General features: G+C 34.8%; 1 protein-coding gene and 1 pseudogene across 1 annotated transcript; both read right to left on the bottom strand.

The window, feature by feature from the left end:
• Nucleotides 1-11,243: 11,243 nt before the first annotated feature.
• Nucleotides 11,244-13,293, bottom strand: LOC113289129 (annotated as a pseudogene).
• A 554-nt stretch (nucleotides 13,294-13,847) lies between these two features.
• On the bottom strand, nucleotides 13,848-15,560 carry LOC113289128 (scopoletin glucosyltransferase-like). The gene has a single exon (XM_026538310.1). The coding sequence runs from the start codon at nucleotides 15,436-15,438 to the stop codon at nucleotides 13,966-13,968; it is 1,473 nt and encodes a 490-aa protein (XP_026394095.1). The 5' UTR covers nucleotides 15,439-15,560; the 3' UTR covers nucleotides 13,848-13,965.
• Between the last annotated feature and the right edge of the window lie 1,032 nt (nucleotides 15,561-16,592).

Here is a 16,592-nt window from a genome sequence, read left to right as displayed (position 1 = left end):
ATATTCTCAAGATATGCAATGAATAGAAAAATTCGGTTTTCCTAATTCTAATATAAATGCTTGTCCAAAATTTCTGAAATCTCTCAATAAAAAATCTCCAATTAGTAAATGCACATTACTAATTTTTATCCTCTAGAGATATGCATTTAATTGCCGGTAATTAAAGCATATAAAACCAAAAACCTTAGTTAAAATATTCTTAATTTATTCCGGCACAGGAACTCCTTGAATACTAACGAATATCTTTGAAAATAATGGTAAGAGTTATTGTACGTGTTCAAATTATATTGACATCTTTGTACTGTAAATCTTTATTCTTATTACATGGATTTACATTCTTGGAATCGGTTATACCACACTTCCAAACATGTTTAGAATTGGTTCACATGTATTCCAAGACTATTATGTAATTAATCAATATCAAATCGCATACATGGGTTCAGTCGGTTCTACCAATCACTAGGATCGATTATATCTCAATATGGAAATACTTGTGATCGGTCACACAAGTTACTAGGACCGGTTACATCAATTACCAGGATCGGTTACATCAATTACCAGGACCGATTAACATATTCTCATGGTATTTCTTGTGATCGGTCACACTAGTTACCAGGATTGGTTACACCAATTACCAAGACCGGTTACCAATTACAAGGATCGATTACACAACACTCTGTGATTGGTCACACCAATTACAAATATCGATCATACCATCTCATGGTGATTACTTAGGATCGGTTACACCAATTAATAAAAAGTAGTCATACCAAATCATAGTCAGGCATTATGATTAGTTATACCAAGATACGTAACAAAGTTACGATCGGTTCTACCATCTCACACATATTGGTAATCCAAATATTTGCAATGAATAGCTGTACCAATAAGCCTAATGATTTCCCTTTCGATTCATATAACAAGTTCATAAATATACTTCCTTTAAACAAATGTAAAACATTGTTTCCAATGATAAATTTTCACCATAACCCATTCACATAATCATAACAGTATATACAAGATTATGTCGATGTCATATCTATGAAGTTCAAAAGATAAGCATTATACTTCGTAGTCTAATTCCCTAATACTATGATCATAAAAATATGACCATGTCACATCACTAGAGTATTATACAATATCTATAGTATATACAACTTCGCAGTTATTTTTCAATATAGCACAACTTGAAAGATACGTTAGGAATGAAATGTTCAAGTCAATATTACTAACCTCAAGAGGAAGAATTGTCGTTGTAGTTCGCTTCTTCTTCACAATCTTCAGGTCTTCGGAGTAATAATTGTATGTCTCAACATTCTTATACTTTCTAGTCTAACCTAAACGAAGTTGACTCTAGTATATAATCAAACGACTTTAGATGAATTTTGACACACCAAAATATGACAACCAAACTTGACATACCAACGCTTGGTGAGTTCAACCGAGCTATGCTATAACAGTGGGGGTGGGGGTGGGGGTGTTTACGGATGGTTTTTTGAGAGGAGAGGCCGTCGGCCAGCGGAGGACTAAAAAACAACAACAAAAAAACACGAGAGTTTGGAGCTGTTGTAGAGTCTAAGAGCAGAAAAACAAGAGAAAAGGAAAAAGATCCATACCAGAGTGACAACGGTGATATCGGTTTATTATTTCTTTTTCTTGTAATTTATTTTTATGGATTTTGATAAATCCATCTTCATGTTTTGCTAAGCTTTATAACTAGGGTTTATGGAAAAACTACTACAAGCATTAGACCATTTGAATTATTTTGGTATGAGGGTATAAGAAATGAATCTTGGGTTCCTTGATTATTTTTATTGATTATATTAGAATATAAGTTGTTGCTTCATCGGATTTGCAAGATACAATAGCCTAAGTTCATAAATGCATATAGGTTACAATTTTATTTGTTAGTTTTTGATAATCCATGATTGGGTTAAATTATTTGATGGGTTATGTTTAGACGATGCAAATAAAAATTGTGAATCTATAAATTATGTCTTTGATAATTCTCTCGCCATTATAATTTGATATGTCATGCTTAATAAATTTGATCGGTTATACTTAGGAGATGCGAGTTTATGATATTATATCAATAATAGATGTTGCAATAAAACAAAGATATATACATAATTTGAATTTGGATTCTTTTCGGTGCAAAAATATTAAAACTAGTGGAATCCGTTTACCCTGGTTATCAACCCTCTTATTATTTCTATTTTAGTATAATTATTTTTATTATTTTACATTTATCATTCTAAAAATCGCAAAAATATCATCTCTGGTTAGTCAATCAGAATTATTGGTTACGATATTTCTACCGCTCCCGGTGGGTTCGACATGTACTTGCCTTTGTCTACTCGTTAGACACCGTGCAATTGTGTTTCTTATAAATATGTATTCCCATATTCCTATCAATACTGCGTATACGTACCTTTTCGGTTTAGAAACCAACATATCTTTTCCGATTTGCATACTAGGTATTTGTACTTTCCTGGTTCACGAGTCAACAGACTTTTTATGGTATGGATACCGGGTATGCGAACCAAAAAGTTGATGCCGCACTATAGCTATGCCAGTACGTGTACTGGGTACATTTACTGCGACTCGGGACTTATAGAAGTTCTCCCAGTATGTGAATTGGTGCGCATATTGTCTTGTATCCATATTTAGAATAGTTTTATATCTATCTAATAATCGATTTGAAATATTCCCGAATAACATCAATGGCACATATCATTATTCCATGCTATTTTCAAAAACATTGAATCATTATTTAGGTCATAAATAATAAATTTCATCAAGTATGAACAAATGTTCTTATGCTTAGCATATTTCCATAAAAATTAACAAGATAAACTTGAATTGAAATTTATATTATGCATGCGGTGTCTAATTTAGTCATGTGATACTGTCTCATAGATAGAAAGGTGAAAACTTGAGTAATAGCTGATTTAGTCTTCACTTACCTTTTGTTGATGAAGTTCTCCAAAAGCTTTGGTTGATCTTCGCCTTCAAACAGTAGAACACAGTAACGTCTAGTACTCAACTACACACTTCTATCCTAATCCGACACTTGACCAAGTGTAGACTAGAAACCAAGATATGGTTTTGATCAACTAAATTTGACAACAAGCTTGAGATAGCAACAATTGTGAGTTCGAACGAGCAATGCTATAACAATCTCCCCATTTGTCAATTTTAGTGACAACTATCAATATATACGGATTAAAAAGTAAAGCTTCATAACTCCAGAATTCATCATGCTTGATTTCTTTGGTTGTTCAACTCCTTAAATTCTTTGTTACTTCAAGTTGCAATGATTCTGAACGTGTTCAACTCAGCATCGTTGTTGTGGAAGATCCGTAGTAGATAACAACTTTGAAACATACATTCTCGATCGTCGTTATTCAAAAACATAATATTATTATCTTCTCCAAAGTTCAATTGTATCACAACTTCGAAGTAATACTGCGGTGATATGTTTCTCCCCCTTAGTCAATACTTACATCTTTTGCATAATAGGGTGAAACTTATAGATGTTGATTAACTCCCTCTTACATAATGATCCGTAAACCATATGTATGTAGTGCAAAACTAATAATTAATTCTCCCTCTTTTTGTCAATAAAAATTAGCAAAGGTTCGAAAACTATGGGATCGTAAAGAATTCAAAAAAAAAATGCGTCAAGAATTAAAAGAACACATATCAACTTTAATTTAGATGATATCATAGAGTATGAAATACTTAGTGTCTCATCTAAGAGATTTAAGATACAAGCATCCTATGTATATTCCACATCCACTCTTCCCACAAAGATATAACAATTAAGCACAAGTTCAATTAAGAATTCTCTCTCATTTGTTGTCATTCCCAAGAGAATAACATGAGTGACCTTACTTTAATAAAAACAAGGATTTTGTCGGACATTAACAAATCACATGGATTTGTATCCTAAACATCAACATGGATTAATTTCAATGTCAGTTACGAACAAGTATACAATGTTAATCGAAATGACTCAAGATAAGAAAATCTTACTTTTACAGAGTAGATAATGCAGCAATTACACGAGTGTGACCACGAGTTGATCAATACTACGAAAAATTCTCACAAAGCCTATTCTATTTCCAGTTTATAAAACTTAATAGATTTAACTTTTGAGCATATATGAGATATCAGTTCAATTCACAAAAAGTAAAGGGCACATATATATCATATGACTTTGCAATACATTAAACTAATAATGATTAAATAATGCAATTTCATCTTCCAAAAACTTTAGAATTTAAATAAATAAATCTAAAAACATGCAAGATAAAAAAAAAATCGTTGGAAATAACTTGTGTATTCGCAATATTTGTTTTACCAAACCCTAGTTATCCTTTTTGAACACAATAATAAATTCTCACAAGAAGTTTCCTAGTATATTTATAAAAGAAGCATATGATGAAAGGGTTACTCATTATCTTCATCATCGGAATCACCCAAGGAAGAATGAATTTTATCTATTTCGTTCTTACAAACATCCTTGTGAATATGTTAAAGAAGACTCAAGATTGTTATATTATAAGGACCGTCAATGGATGAAATAGATACCTTTTTTTGTTGTTGTAATCATTCGTTCTCATACGTTTGAAAGTATTTCTATGAACCAATGTGGGAGTTCCTATTGAATTTCCAATCGAATCAATGGAGAAATCACGAAAAATTCATTCGATAAGACAAGGAAATCCCAATTTCTTGTTGGATAATGTCATTGTTGCCATTTTTAGAATAATCCATCCACATATGTCAAGACCTTGTGTACCCATTTCAATATAATAGACTAACTCCGCAAAGTCACGACTCCGACGAGCATCTTCCACCATGGAGGGAAAAATATTTGGAATAACAACCTTTCCAAAGACCTTAAAAGCCATGCCGAGATCTTCGGTGGGAAACTTTCCATCTTTCCAACCAAAACTTTTTCCACAAAGAAGAAGAGAAATGGTTTCACAAGAAGGCTTTTCTTCTTTTGGTTTAGGAAAACAAAAATTACCCATGGGAAGATTAGTGATTCTTGAAATCAATTCTTGATCCACCTTAATCTTGTCTCTTCCAATCATGGTCATAAAACACAACTTTTCAAGGTCAACCTAAAAAATGTTAGCATAAAATACTCTTGTAAGTGTGTCAAATCCTTCACAAAAACCATTAAATATATTACCAAGATTATACTTATTAAACTAACATAAATCATCACAAGGAACATACCCATCTTCCAATTTTTGTTCTAGGATAAAATCTCTAGTAGAAATTTTCTCATAGGTCTTATAGCAATCTTCATTAGCAAAAATGATTCTAGATTCATCATTTTCCTTGTGATTGGGTGCATAAACTTTCTTAGAATTCCTCTTAGGTCTTCTATTATCACCATTAGTTCTTCTGACACTTGCCAAATAAAGTAAATTCAAGGAAGATGATAGATCTTACTTGGAGAGATCCTTAGATTGTTCAATTTAAATTCCTCGCTGACAATATTTCTAGCTAAGAAAAGAAGACAAAAAAAAGAGTCCAATTCAAGAGGATATCGCACTGGTTAGATAACCCTAGACTCAACCTCAATTTCTGTTCGTTAACGCCAAGGAAGAAGAAGGAGAAACGGGAGTACGCGTAATCTTTTAAAATATACTCTAATGGGATTTTATTAGTTCGGATACAGGAACCCATGAGTTGGAGACAAAATATCGTATTTTGTTCGGATACATATTTTGTTTGATGTATTCAATCATATTTTATTATGATTACCAGACGAAACTTAATAATTAACATTTACAATATCAATATAATAAGATGTTTTATCTTATTCTTATCTCAATAAATCAATTGTTGTGAACAATGAGTTTCAGAGCACAATTGAGATTGATATTCACAGCATTAGAAGTGTTGTCATTTTTTATGACCTTATAATACCATGGAATTGGAGCCATCTTAATAATACGTGACGTTTTACTTTGATCATGACTGATTACTAAATCTTCCTTTATCCAGAGTCAATTATCAAGTTATCAGGATATCATATACTTGATGGATATATCACAGATCTAAATTTAGTACCAACAGAAACAAACTTTATTACTGCTTGCCCCATTTCAAGAAATAGATAAATGATGGGGTGATGCCAAGATATTAGCAAGAGGTTGCGTGAGCAAGGTACTCAGAAACCATCTCGGCTAGACAGTCTTTCCAATTTGTTTCTTCCTTCTTGTTGTGATCAAGAGATTGTATTTCGTAATCACGAGCAGTAAGTATCATTGTAGTAAACGTGCAATATTTTTTGACATGTCTGAATTCTCCATACTGAAAGAAAACTTTATCAGTGTGTGAAAATTTCAAGGACATATCCTTTATCAAGATCAATTCCAGGTGTTAACTTCCAAGAATTTAAAAGTCTTTTCAAAAGCTACATAGTGATCTTAGTCTATAAACCCCTTTTTGTTGCATTCCTTAAAGAGACTGTTTAACAATCTTTTAAGAAAACGTAGCTTATTACATTTAACATGACGTTTCTTATTTTTCACCTTGGCATAGGAATCTTTATTTTTTCCTATGGATTTTTTACCCTCATCCAAGACATTGGTTAAATTGAGAACTTTCTGAGGGATAGATGACCTGGAGAAAAATAAACTCTGAAAAATCTTTAAGGAACTCTGATGTACGTTACAGGTGAACAGAAAAAGTTTCCCAAAGTAGTTTCCCATAAGGATGTACTTTCAGGATCAACCAAACACAAACTTATTAGGTTTTCTATGTTTTCCTGCTCTGATACCAATTGAAAATGCGGGGGGGGGGGGGGGGGGGGTACCAAAACACACTACCAACTTTTTCTTAGGAAACCTGTATGGACTAAACTCAAATACAATTTCGAGAGTTACAACTTAATGAATATCAATCAGGAATTACATGAAGCGCTTATATATCTTTCTCTCACAATCAGTATGTAAACAGACATAAGTCGGTGAACCTGATTATTCCATGAGAGTACTTGGACTATTCCAAATATCAACATCCAAGATCAATCAAGTCGTATCCAATAATTGCGATGGAATTATCTACTTGAATTGATTTTACATACAAGTGATATTTCAATTATAAAGATAAACAATATAATGTGAAAAACAAATAACACAGACACCACAAATTTTGTTAACGAGGAAACCCCAAATGCAGAAAAATCCCGGGACCTAGTCCAGATTTGAACACCAAACTATATTAAGCCGCTACACACACTAGCCTACTATCAAAACTTTGTACTGGAATATAGTTGAGACCGAATCTACCGTCATAGTGATTCAGTTATAGTTGCGCTCCTTACGCCTCTTGAATCCCGCAAGATTCCGCGTAATTAATTCTCTTAGCTGATATCTTTTACATCCTAAGAGTTGTTTCATCTCAATTGAAGACTTTAAACCAATCTGCCACCCACAGATAAGCTTATATGTGATTTATGTTCTAATCTAAGATCAAGGTGAGGTAGGAAATAGATTGCAATAGACAAAGTCTAGCAAACCTAAAATCTGGTCTTATGACTCCCGAAGAGTAGCCTAGATTATTATTGACCTCACAAGTAGATTCTTGTAGAATCATGATAGGTGTCTAAAACACCTTGATATTTATCCATTGTTTATGCTTTCTTTGCGAGTAAAATATGTATCTTATGTTTGTGTTTGTGTGTTTAGGTACTTTAAAGTCATTTAGAGCCGGCTAAGGTTGTGGAAAGAGGAGATGAAGACTGAATTTTCAGTTCCCCGCAACTGACAGTTGAGCAAGGAAGAGAATAGGAAGTCAGTTTTGTGAAATAGACATGCCAAATAATACTAGGAAACCCTTATCCTAACCCACGAGATACCAATATAAATCTCTTTTCCTACACAAACCTAAAACTCAGAGAAACTCATCATTTGCTTTATTTTTCTGGTCTTCCTGAAATCGAGTAAAATCAGAGGTGATGTTGTTCGTAGATTGAAGAGAGACGAATTGAGTCTAAAACGAGTTAATTTGGAGATGATAATGATGATGTTGATTAATGATGAATTTGGATTTTAACAGAAATTGAGGTTAGGGTTTTGTGATGGTGATACTGATATTGAATTCAAGGTTTCAGAGAAGGGTTAGGTCATAGATTTGAATCTAGGGTTTGTCTGGTTTTTGTATCCAAGGAAAGAATTCAGATATTTCTTGGCGCAGCAAAGCTATTTTGGACGAAGCAAATAGGATAGCAAGGCAATGCGGCAATTTTTTGGGCCTTTTTTTTTGTTCCAAGATTAGGAAATATGGCTAATGATACTTTAGCAAAATTTTCCAGGACTTTAACATGATTTATAAGTGCTGATACCAGTCCATATATGACAAAAAAAATCCAAACGATCCTGACCATTGGATCATGGACTGGTATCAACCCCTAGTACAACTGGTATCATCCCATGCAAATTTTTGACTTTAATCCATTTTTATATTGGGAGATTATCCCTCCTACTTGTATTCAACATAACTTATCAGTAGATAAATCTAATATTAGGAGGTTGGCCAAACCTTCTTAGGTTAACCCCCATGGGCTAGATTGAACTGCTAGATTGGGAAAACATCATAATGTCCTTCAGGCGTCTGACAAACCAAGGGTTGCATGTTGTAATAGTATCAATACTCAAGTACCATAGCCATGCCAACTAAATTCGTACCCTTGGTTGACCAATCGTGGAGATATTTATAGGTATTACCTAACGAAGCTAGACCCCAATCATACTCCCCAACTCTATCTAAGCCCGCCAACAACAGAACCCAACGTTTATATACTTTTCCAATAAAATGTGCTAGAAGAAAATGACCAAAACATCACATAAAGAATGCTCGTGTCAATATCTCTGCACACGCAGTATTATCCTGATCTTTTCTACTTTCAATATAGTTTTTCAAGATAGCCAAGGAAAATGAATTTTTCTTAGAGTCTCATGCACCATGATTTTTGATATCTGAAAAATATAAATCATCCAAAGCAGGATATGTTAGATCACTACCCAACGGCGGCATAACTACTGGTTGTTTACTAGGGTCACCAGTGGGAATTCCCGTTAACATGTACCAATCTAAACGAAAGAGACCAATTTCAAACTCCCTAAAATGAAAGCTCTTGGTTTTTGACCACCATCTCTCAGCTATGGCTTCAACTAAGGCTCTATCCCCATTAGCGAAATCCAACTCAAAAATAGAAGAAAATCCACAATTGTCACAATATCGTTGTGCTATCGGATTATCTTTCACTACAATTTTGTAATACTCTTCAATATCATTCAAACTACCTCTAAAGCTTAGTTTGCCAGCGTCTTTCATAACATCTTGACATACATGTCTATCACAACATCCAACCGATTTAGCATTTCATCTATACTCATACTACAATCAATAATAAACATGAAAAAAAATATCATTATACAAACTAAATTATCATTAACAATTCATCCATACAAATTAAATTACCATTATCATTCATTTTCATTATACAAATAATCAAAATTTCATTTTTTGTTCATCACAAATACTCAAATTAAACCCTAAAAATTCTAAAAATAAATTTCAATCACATATCATTCAAATCACGTAAACATATCATCTAAATCATGCATTGTATCAACTATCAATCATCAATTTCATCAAATTTTCATCATAATCAAAAATCAAGAATAAAAAAAAAATTAAATCCTTACCGCAATCAATTTCGTGGACGGAATTGAATGAAAATACTCTCGAACGATCAAAAATTCGATGGAGAACAAACCCATGGAAGGATTTGAGAAACAAATGTCTAGAATCATTGATCTACAAAATGAATTTTCGGGTGTGTTTGAAAAACAAATGAAATGGGGAAGAACTGAGGGAGAAGGGCTTCTGCACTGGAGAAAACCCAATTCTTGGACGCTGATTAGTTCAGCATTGTCAACCTAGCTGACCAAGTCAAATGCTTTTTGGTTCGGCGTTCACCTGAACGCTTTACTGTTCAGTGTTCGACGCTGTATTATTCAACGTTTCGCTGCTAGATTCGTCACATTATAGGACTTAGGAGATTGCCTTATTAGATGGCTTTACTCAACTCATTCTATAACTCAGACTCCCAAAGAAAAGAAAAGAAACTCCCTCCCATAAAATGACGTATGAACTCCGGACGAATCATCTAATCCAAAATCACTAGGATACCGGACCGTAATTATGTCGAGTCTCTCAACCAAAAAATTTATTGCCTTTTTTTTTTTTTTACTTAAACCTAGTCGTTTGTCACCTTCAATTTCAATCATCTGAATATTCATCCATTATATACATACAATTAGGCTAATTAAAACATTAATAGTTTTCATTCATTTAAGCTGAAATAATATCCCTAACTTAGAACAATCCCCTCGGTCTCCTTTCCTAGTTTGAAAAATCCTCTCAGTCTCCTTTTCTGGCTCACGAAACCAAATCATCAATGAAAGGAAAACTAGTTTAATCTGGATTTAGGTTCGTATTCCCTTATCTTCTCTACTACGATTTCAACCATTTTATTCTTTTTTTGAATTATTACGATGATTCAGAGTTGATTTTGGTAATATTTTGTTTGTTGCAGTTTCTAGTCTCTGAAAGTTTTATTGGGTTTTTATCTTCTTCATCTTGGATAAGGTATTATAATTGTCTCTATATTCTCAATGAATTGGATAAGTAGTAGGGCATAAATTTTGGGTTTCTAATGATACTGATTAGAAAATTGGTTTGGTGTTCACATTTGTTAATTGATCACACTGCCAATGAGTTGATGGCTAACTTATTGTTGGAAGTTAATTTTGTTGACGAGACCTCCATAAGTGAGCTTTGAGATTTTGGTAAAAGAATTCATGGAGGAATGATTTGTAAACAACACAATAACCATTGCAGAGAGTAATTCATGAATCATCAAACCTTTAGTTTGGGAATCAAACCTATAACTTTAAGCATGAAAATCCAGCCCTTGCCAGCTTGGTTAACTGAAATTGGTTATATAGCAGTTGCTAGAATTCAGTAAGCCATGAATGATTCATAATTTCATATATCTTTCATGTATGGTTGAGTTATGAGGGACAACAAGAAAGTGGCAAATGCGTTGTTGCTTGACTAGTGAGCTTTGTTATTGTTGTTTGTGATTTATAAGGAATTGAAGAAACACTTGTCAGCAGTTGCATATCTAATTCACATGCCTTATCTTAAAAAGAAAAATCATTCATAAATCATAACATCAGTATCCAATGAAATGTAATTGCTTGTCAATGTTGATATTTTACTTCTTAGACATTTTCAATTCCTCAATCAAAGCAGTAAATTGAACATAAGACGAGCCGTCTTCTTTTACAGCTCTTTTCGCCTTTTCACCAAGTTCGGTCACTCGCTTTCATCTCCTTGTTTTCTTCTCCATCATCACTCATTAGCTGAGTGACTGCCTTAGATATTTGCTCCTTCTTCACAGATGCATTTGTCGTTTCTATCCAGCCGTTCCATTCCCCAGCTCCTACTTGGCTTCCAATTTTCAACACTTGAGTAACTAACTTCTCATTATAGAACTGTTCTGCAAACATAGGCCAAGTTATCATAAGAACGCCTGCAGTTATACCTTCCAAAATAGAATTCCATCCACTATGAGTCATGAATCCTCCAACTGCCAGATGGTCGAGGATGAGCACTTGTGGTGCCCATTCTCTAATTATCAATCCCTTGCCTTCCATTCGCTCTTCAAAACCTTCAGGTAAGAATTTTTCATCCTCGTCAGTATTCAACTTTCTCACAACCCAAATAAACGAGCATCCTGAATCTTCTAGACCGGTTGCGATCTCAGTCAATTGATCATTAGGGAGTTTAGACATACTACCAAAGGACACATAAATAACTGAGTTTGGTTTCTTGGAATCGAGCCATTTCAAAACGCTATGCTCTTCACTAGATGATTCATTTCGCCTTTAAGCCTTATCTAATGTACTATCATTATTTTGAAGCGAAAGAGGACCAATCTGCCATGATCTTATTCCCATAGCATTCTTGTAATAGTCAGCATATGCTGGCTCCAGCTCGTAGAAGCTGTTCACCAAAACTCCATAGATCTTCTGCTCCGATTGTCTGATTGTCTCCATCAGTGCACTAAACATGGAATCTCCAATAATATGTCGAGGCACTTGAGACTTGGTCATCTCTATCTTGTCAGGCAGATCAGGAACCAAAAAAGATTCTTTATCATCGGTAATGCTCTCGAATGGTTTGTTACTTCTCAAGCTCTCGTCTACACACTGACAAAATATGTTTATTCCATGAAAGATTAACCGAGGAATGCCAAATTTTGCTGCTGCCTCAGTTGCCCAAGGAAAGAACATATCAGCAACAACGATATCTGGACGGTATTCTTCCAAGAGTTTTTCAAATGGATGTTGGAGCATGCTAACAGCCAAAAAGAATTTAGGTATCATGTCAGGTGAAGTAAGTTGGTTAACACTTTCTGTTCCTTCCGGCAACCCGACCTCAACTGCAGGGAATGGAATTATCTAAATACTAATATCGAGACCAGATAATCTATCATGATTGATAGTTTTCGAAAGTGCGTGAAGAGGTGTGCTGATAATAGTGGTTTTAACACCACGAGCAGCAAATAGCTTCGCAATGTTGATCATTGGGATCAAATGACCTTGAGCTGTGGCAGGGAAAATGAAGACATGAAGTTGCTGCTGAAGGGAAATTTCAGAAGCCATTTCTATTTAGAGTTGAAGCTAACTTTGGAAGTGGAATAAAAGGGATTGAAATATGTGCTTTGGATTACAGAGAAAGACGAGATGAATTAATGCTTTGATTTTAGACTAATTTATAGAAGAATGCAAAGGGGGAGAAGCCAAGAAGGTTCATTTCTAATTAAAAAAAAAAAGTAGAATCAAGAAAAATCTTGCGTCTCTATTGTCCAAGTTCAACTTGTTGACATCTGCATATTTGAATTGTACCACGAATAGGGTCTGATGCAACATCATGCGTCACCGATGTGGGCACTGAAAGTTATTTACTTCTTGCCTAAGTATTCGAAGAACTTGTTTTTCTCATTAGATTCAAGACTAGTAGCGAATTAAATCATTATAAATCTAACGAATGGCGGCAAACTTTGTTCGACTCGTCCATGTATATACGTTGTGTAGCTGTATGAACTTTGCAAGTGGGATTCGTAACCCATACATCGACCAACTCATACTAACTCAATTTAAACCTTGGTCAATTTTGGTTGACCTTTTCTCTGAATTGTCATCTCTTTTATGCCAATCCTGCATTTTACTGTGTATATAGACCTCAATCCGGTAAGGGACTCAGGTGGATTAGTCAATTAGTAGATTAAGGAACATTATTTATCTTATTTGTTGGTTAAATGAATCCCGGCCTCACAATCGAAAAGGTCGACACTCGACAACATTGTACTATTACTACCCTGGACCTGGAGAGACATAAATAACATGTTACTATGTTAGACTTTCTAGAAGCTGAATAATTATTAGATTTTAAGATAAAAGATTGAGAGGTTCAGCACTTCAGCTTGTTTTGGAAATTGGCATAACAAAAATATCTTAACGAAACTATCACATCTCACAAAATAAGTGGCTCTCTCTTATCATTGATGAGTCAACGCTATCTGCATTCTAGAAGCTGGATAATTTGTTAAATTTAGCACATTTTGTTACTTCTTATTGTACTTGCGTTAAATTGACTCCTCTGGAGAAGGAAAGTTAGGAACCTCATTGCAACCATCATTTTTATTTGTTTTCTTGTTGTCCTCTAAAATTTTGACACACCAATATAGATTTGATTTACTTCAATTCATTAAAATGTCACAAAATTGCTTACAGCTTAAATCTTGCAACAACAAAAAAAAAGTACATACATAAACGCCTCAAACATGCTAGCGTTGGTTCATTTCTTGGAATAGACTTTCATTTCCTCGATAAAAGTAGTCAAGTTGGTATGAGATGAACCGCCTTCTTCCACAGACCTCTTGGCCATTTCGCCAATTTCTTTAGCTCGTTGTCTCATTTCCTTGGCTTCTTCTCCGTCACCCATCAGCTGAGTGACCACCGTCGCTATCGTCTCGTTCATCACTAGTGACACTTTTTTCGCGTCAACCCACATGTTGTACTCTTTGGCTCCTAATGGAGCTCCTATCTTAATCACTTGAGTGATAAATTTCTCGTTATGGAACTGTTCAGCGAACATGGGCCAAGTTATCATAGGAACCCCTGCACTTATACCTTCCAACGTTGAATTCCATCCACAATGAGTCATAAATCCGCCTACCGCTTCATGGTCGAGAATAAGTACTTGTGGCGCCCAGTCTCTGATTATGAGACCCTTTCCTTCGATTCTCTCCTCAAAACCTTTTGGTAAGAAACTCTCTTCATCGTCGTTCTTTATTTGCCGCACAACCCAAATGAATGAATATCCTGAATTCTCAAGACCCATTGCTAGTTCTAGCAACTGATTGTTGCTAACACGCGATACACTCCCGAAAGAAACATAAAGAACGGAATTCGGCTCCTTTGAGTTCAGCCAGTTCAAAACATAATGTTCATCAATGGTAGATTTCTTTCCTCTTTGAGCTTTATCTGAAGTATCAGTATTTCGAAGCGAAACAGGGCCAATATGCCATGTTTTTCTTCCCAAGATATTTCTGTAGTGCTCGGCGTAAGCTGGCTCCAGCTCGTAAAAACTGTTAACCAAGACTCCATAGCTATTTAGCTCGGATTCTCTTACTTTTTCCATCATCTCAGAGAACACATTTTTACCTCTTAAATGGTCTGGTAACTGTGCCATGGTCATCTCTATCTTGTCTGGAAGACCCGGGATCACAAATGAGGAATCTGGGTCAGCATCGACACTGATTGCCTCGTATGGTTTGTAAAGTTTTAAGCTCTCTCCGATACTGAGAGCAAAGCTGCTTGTTCCATGAAAGACAATTCGAGGAATACTAAATTTAGCTGCGGACTCAGTTGCCCATGGCAAGAACATACCCGCGATGACAAAATCTGGGCGGTGTTCTTCCAAAAGCTGCTCAAATGGTTGTTGAAGCAATGCAATAGCAGTCATAAACTTGGGAACCATCTCAGGAGAAGTGATCTTATCCATACTTTCAATTCCTTCAGGTAATCCTACTTCGGCAGCAGGGAACGGAATGGTTTGAACATTGATATCTAGACCGGATAGCCGATCTCTTTCTGTCGTTTTAGAAATAGAAACTGCATTAAGAGGAGTGCAGATTACAGTAGATTTTAAACCACGAGCAGCAAGTAGTTTTGCAACATCAACTGTTGGAATCATATGACCCTGAGCCGGGACTGGGAACAGATACACATGAAGCTGCTGATGACCAGTAATAGTTTCAGAACCCATTTTAGAACTTAAAATTTTTGTATAGAACGAATGAAGTGATTGAAACTTGGGTTTTGAGTATGATAAAGAGATTTTAATTGGTATCTTGGGCTGCTTGGGTAGTGACACTGTATTACTTCTACTTATAGGCAATTATTTTCATTGAGGTCAAAGATTTTAATATCAGAAAAAATGGGGAAGAAAGATCATTTTGAAATTTGGTCCACAAGAAAAGTAAGCATTATTGACAGATCTAGTTTGATAGATTGCTTTCTTACGTTTGTCTTCAGTTTTTGTACTTACAAGCATCTTCTGATAACCATGGAAGAGCTGATGATGCACTCTCTTACGTCATATTGTTTGTTTGCTGACTTTAAGTAAACGTCCCATGCGGTGCATGTTGCTTGATAGATTTTGTAGACATCTCTAATTCTGTAACTATCTTTACTGTTCCATTTGGTTGTATACAGTACCAGCCAGTAACTATCTTTACTGCACATGTGGATGCGATGCTGAACTTTAAAGGTGTACAGTAAATTGGTTATAACCCTCCACATCTTGATTTGGATACAGTGATAAAAATAAATTAGCTTTAATAACTAAATGTTTCAAAAATATCCTAAACGATATAATTCGCATATAATACCTCAAGACAATTTAGTGTTGGTAAATCTGGGTTATAACCATGCACACAACCAAAACAATCAATAATAAACAAGACCCATTTACTAGTTTATTAAAATAACATAAGAGATGGCTGAATTTATCAAATACCTGGTGCGCAGCAATCCTTCTTCTCGAATTTCAGCAAACCAATGTATCAACAATTCACAAAACACATAAGAGAATATGGCAGAGATGGTAAGAATCAAAACGACTTATCTGGAATTTGTATTAAGGTGAGGTAATCCTCTTTCCTGAAAGCTTTAACTTCCTGTCAATGGTGCACAACATTTATGGAGTAAGCTTAGCCAAGATACAACAATACCATTGATGTTAACTTGCACTAGAATAACATCAAAACAATCGAACGTAAAGCAACAACAAACTCTCGGATTAAGACTCTAAATGCAAATTTATTTTTCAGTAAAACAATGGAAGTTTTTCTCGTTTTTTCTGTGTTTGTCTGTTGAAGAACATTTGGGTTCTTATATTGCTAATGGTGACGTTTCACC

The sequence above is a fragment of the Papaver somniferum genome, chromosome 6 (genome assembly GCF_003573695.1).
Source record: "Papaver somniferum cultivar HN1 chromosome 6, ASM357369v1, whole genome shotgun sequence".
NCBI lineage: Eukaryota > Viridiplantae > Streptophyta > Magnoliopsida > Ranunculales > Papaveraceae > Papaver > Papaver somniferum.
This window is presented reverse-complemented; position numbering and strand designations above follow the sequence as displayed.

What these genes read in the sequence shown, in the direction of transcription:
- LOC113289128 (XM_026538310.1), bottom strand. Translation starts at nt 15,438, where the DNA reads ATGGGTTCTGAAACTATTACTGGTCATCAGCAGCTTCATGTGTATCTG.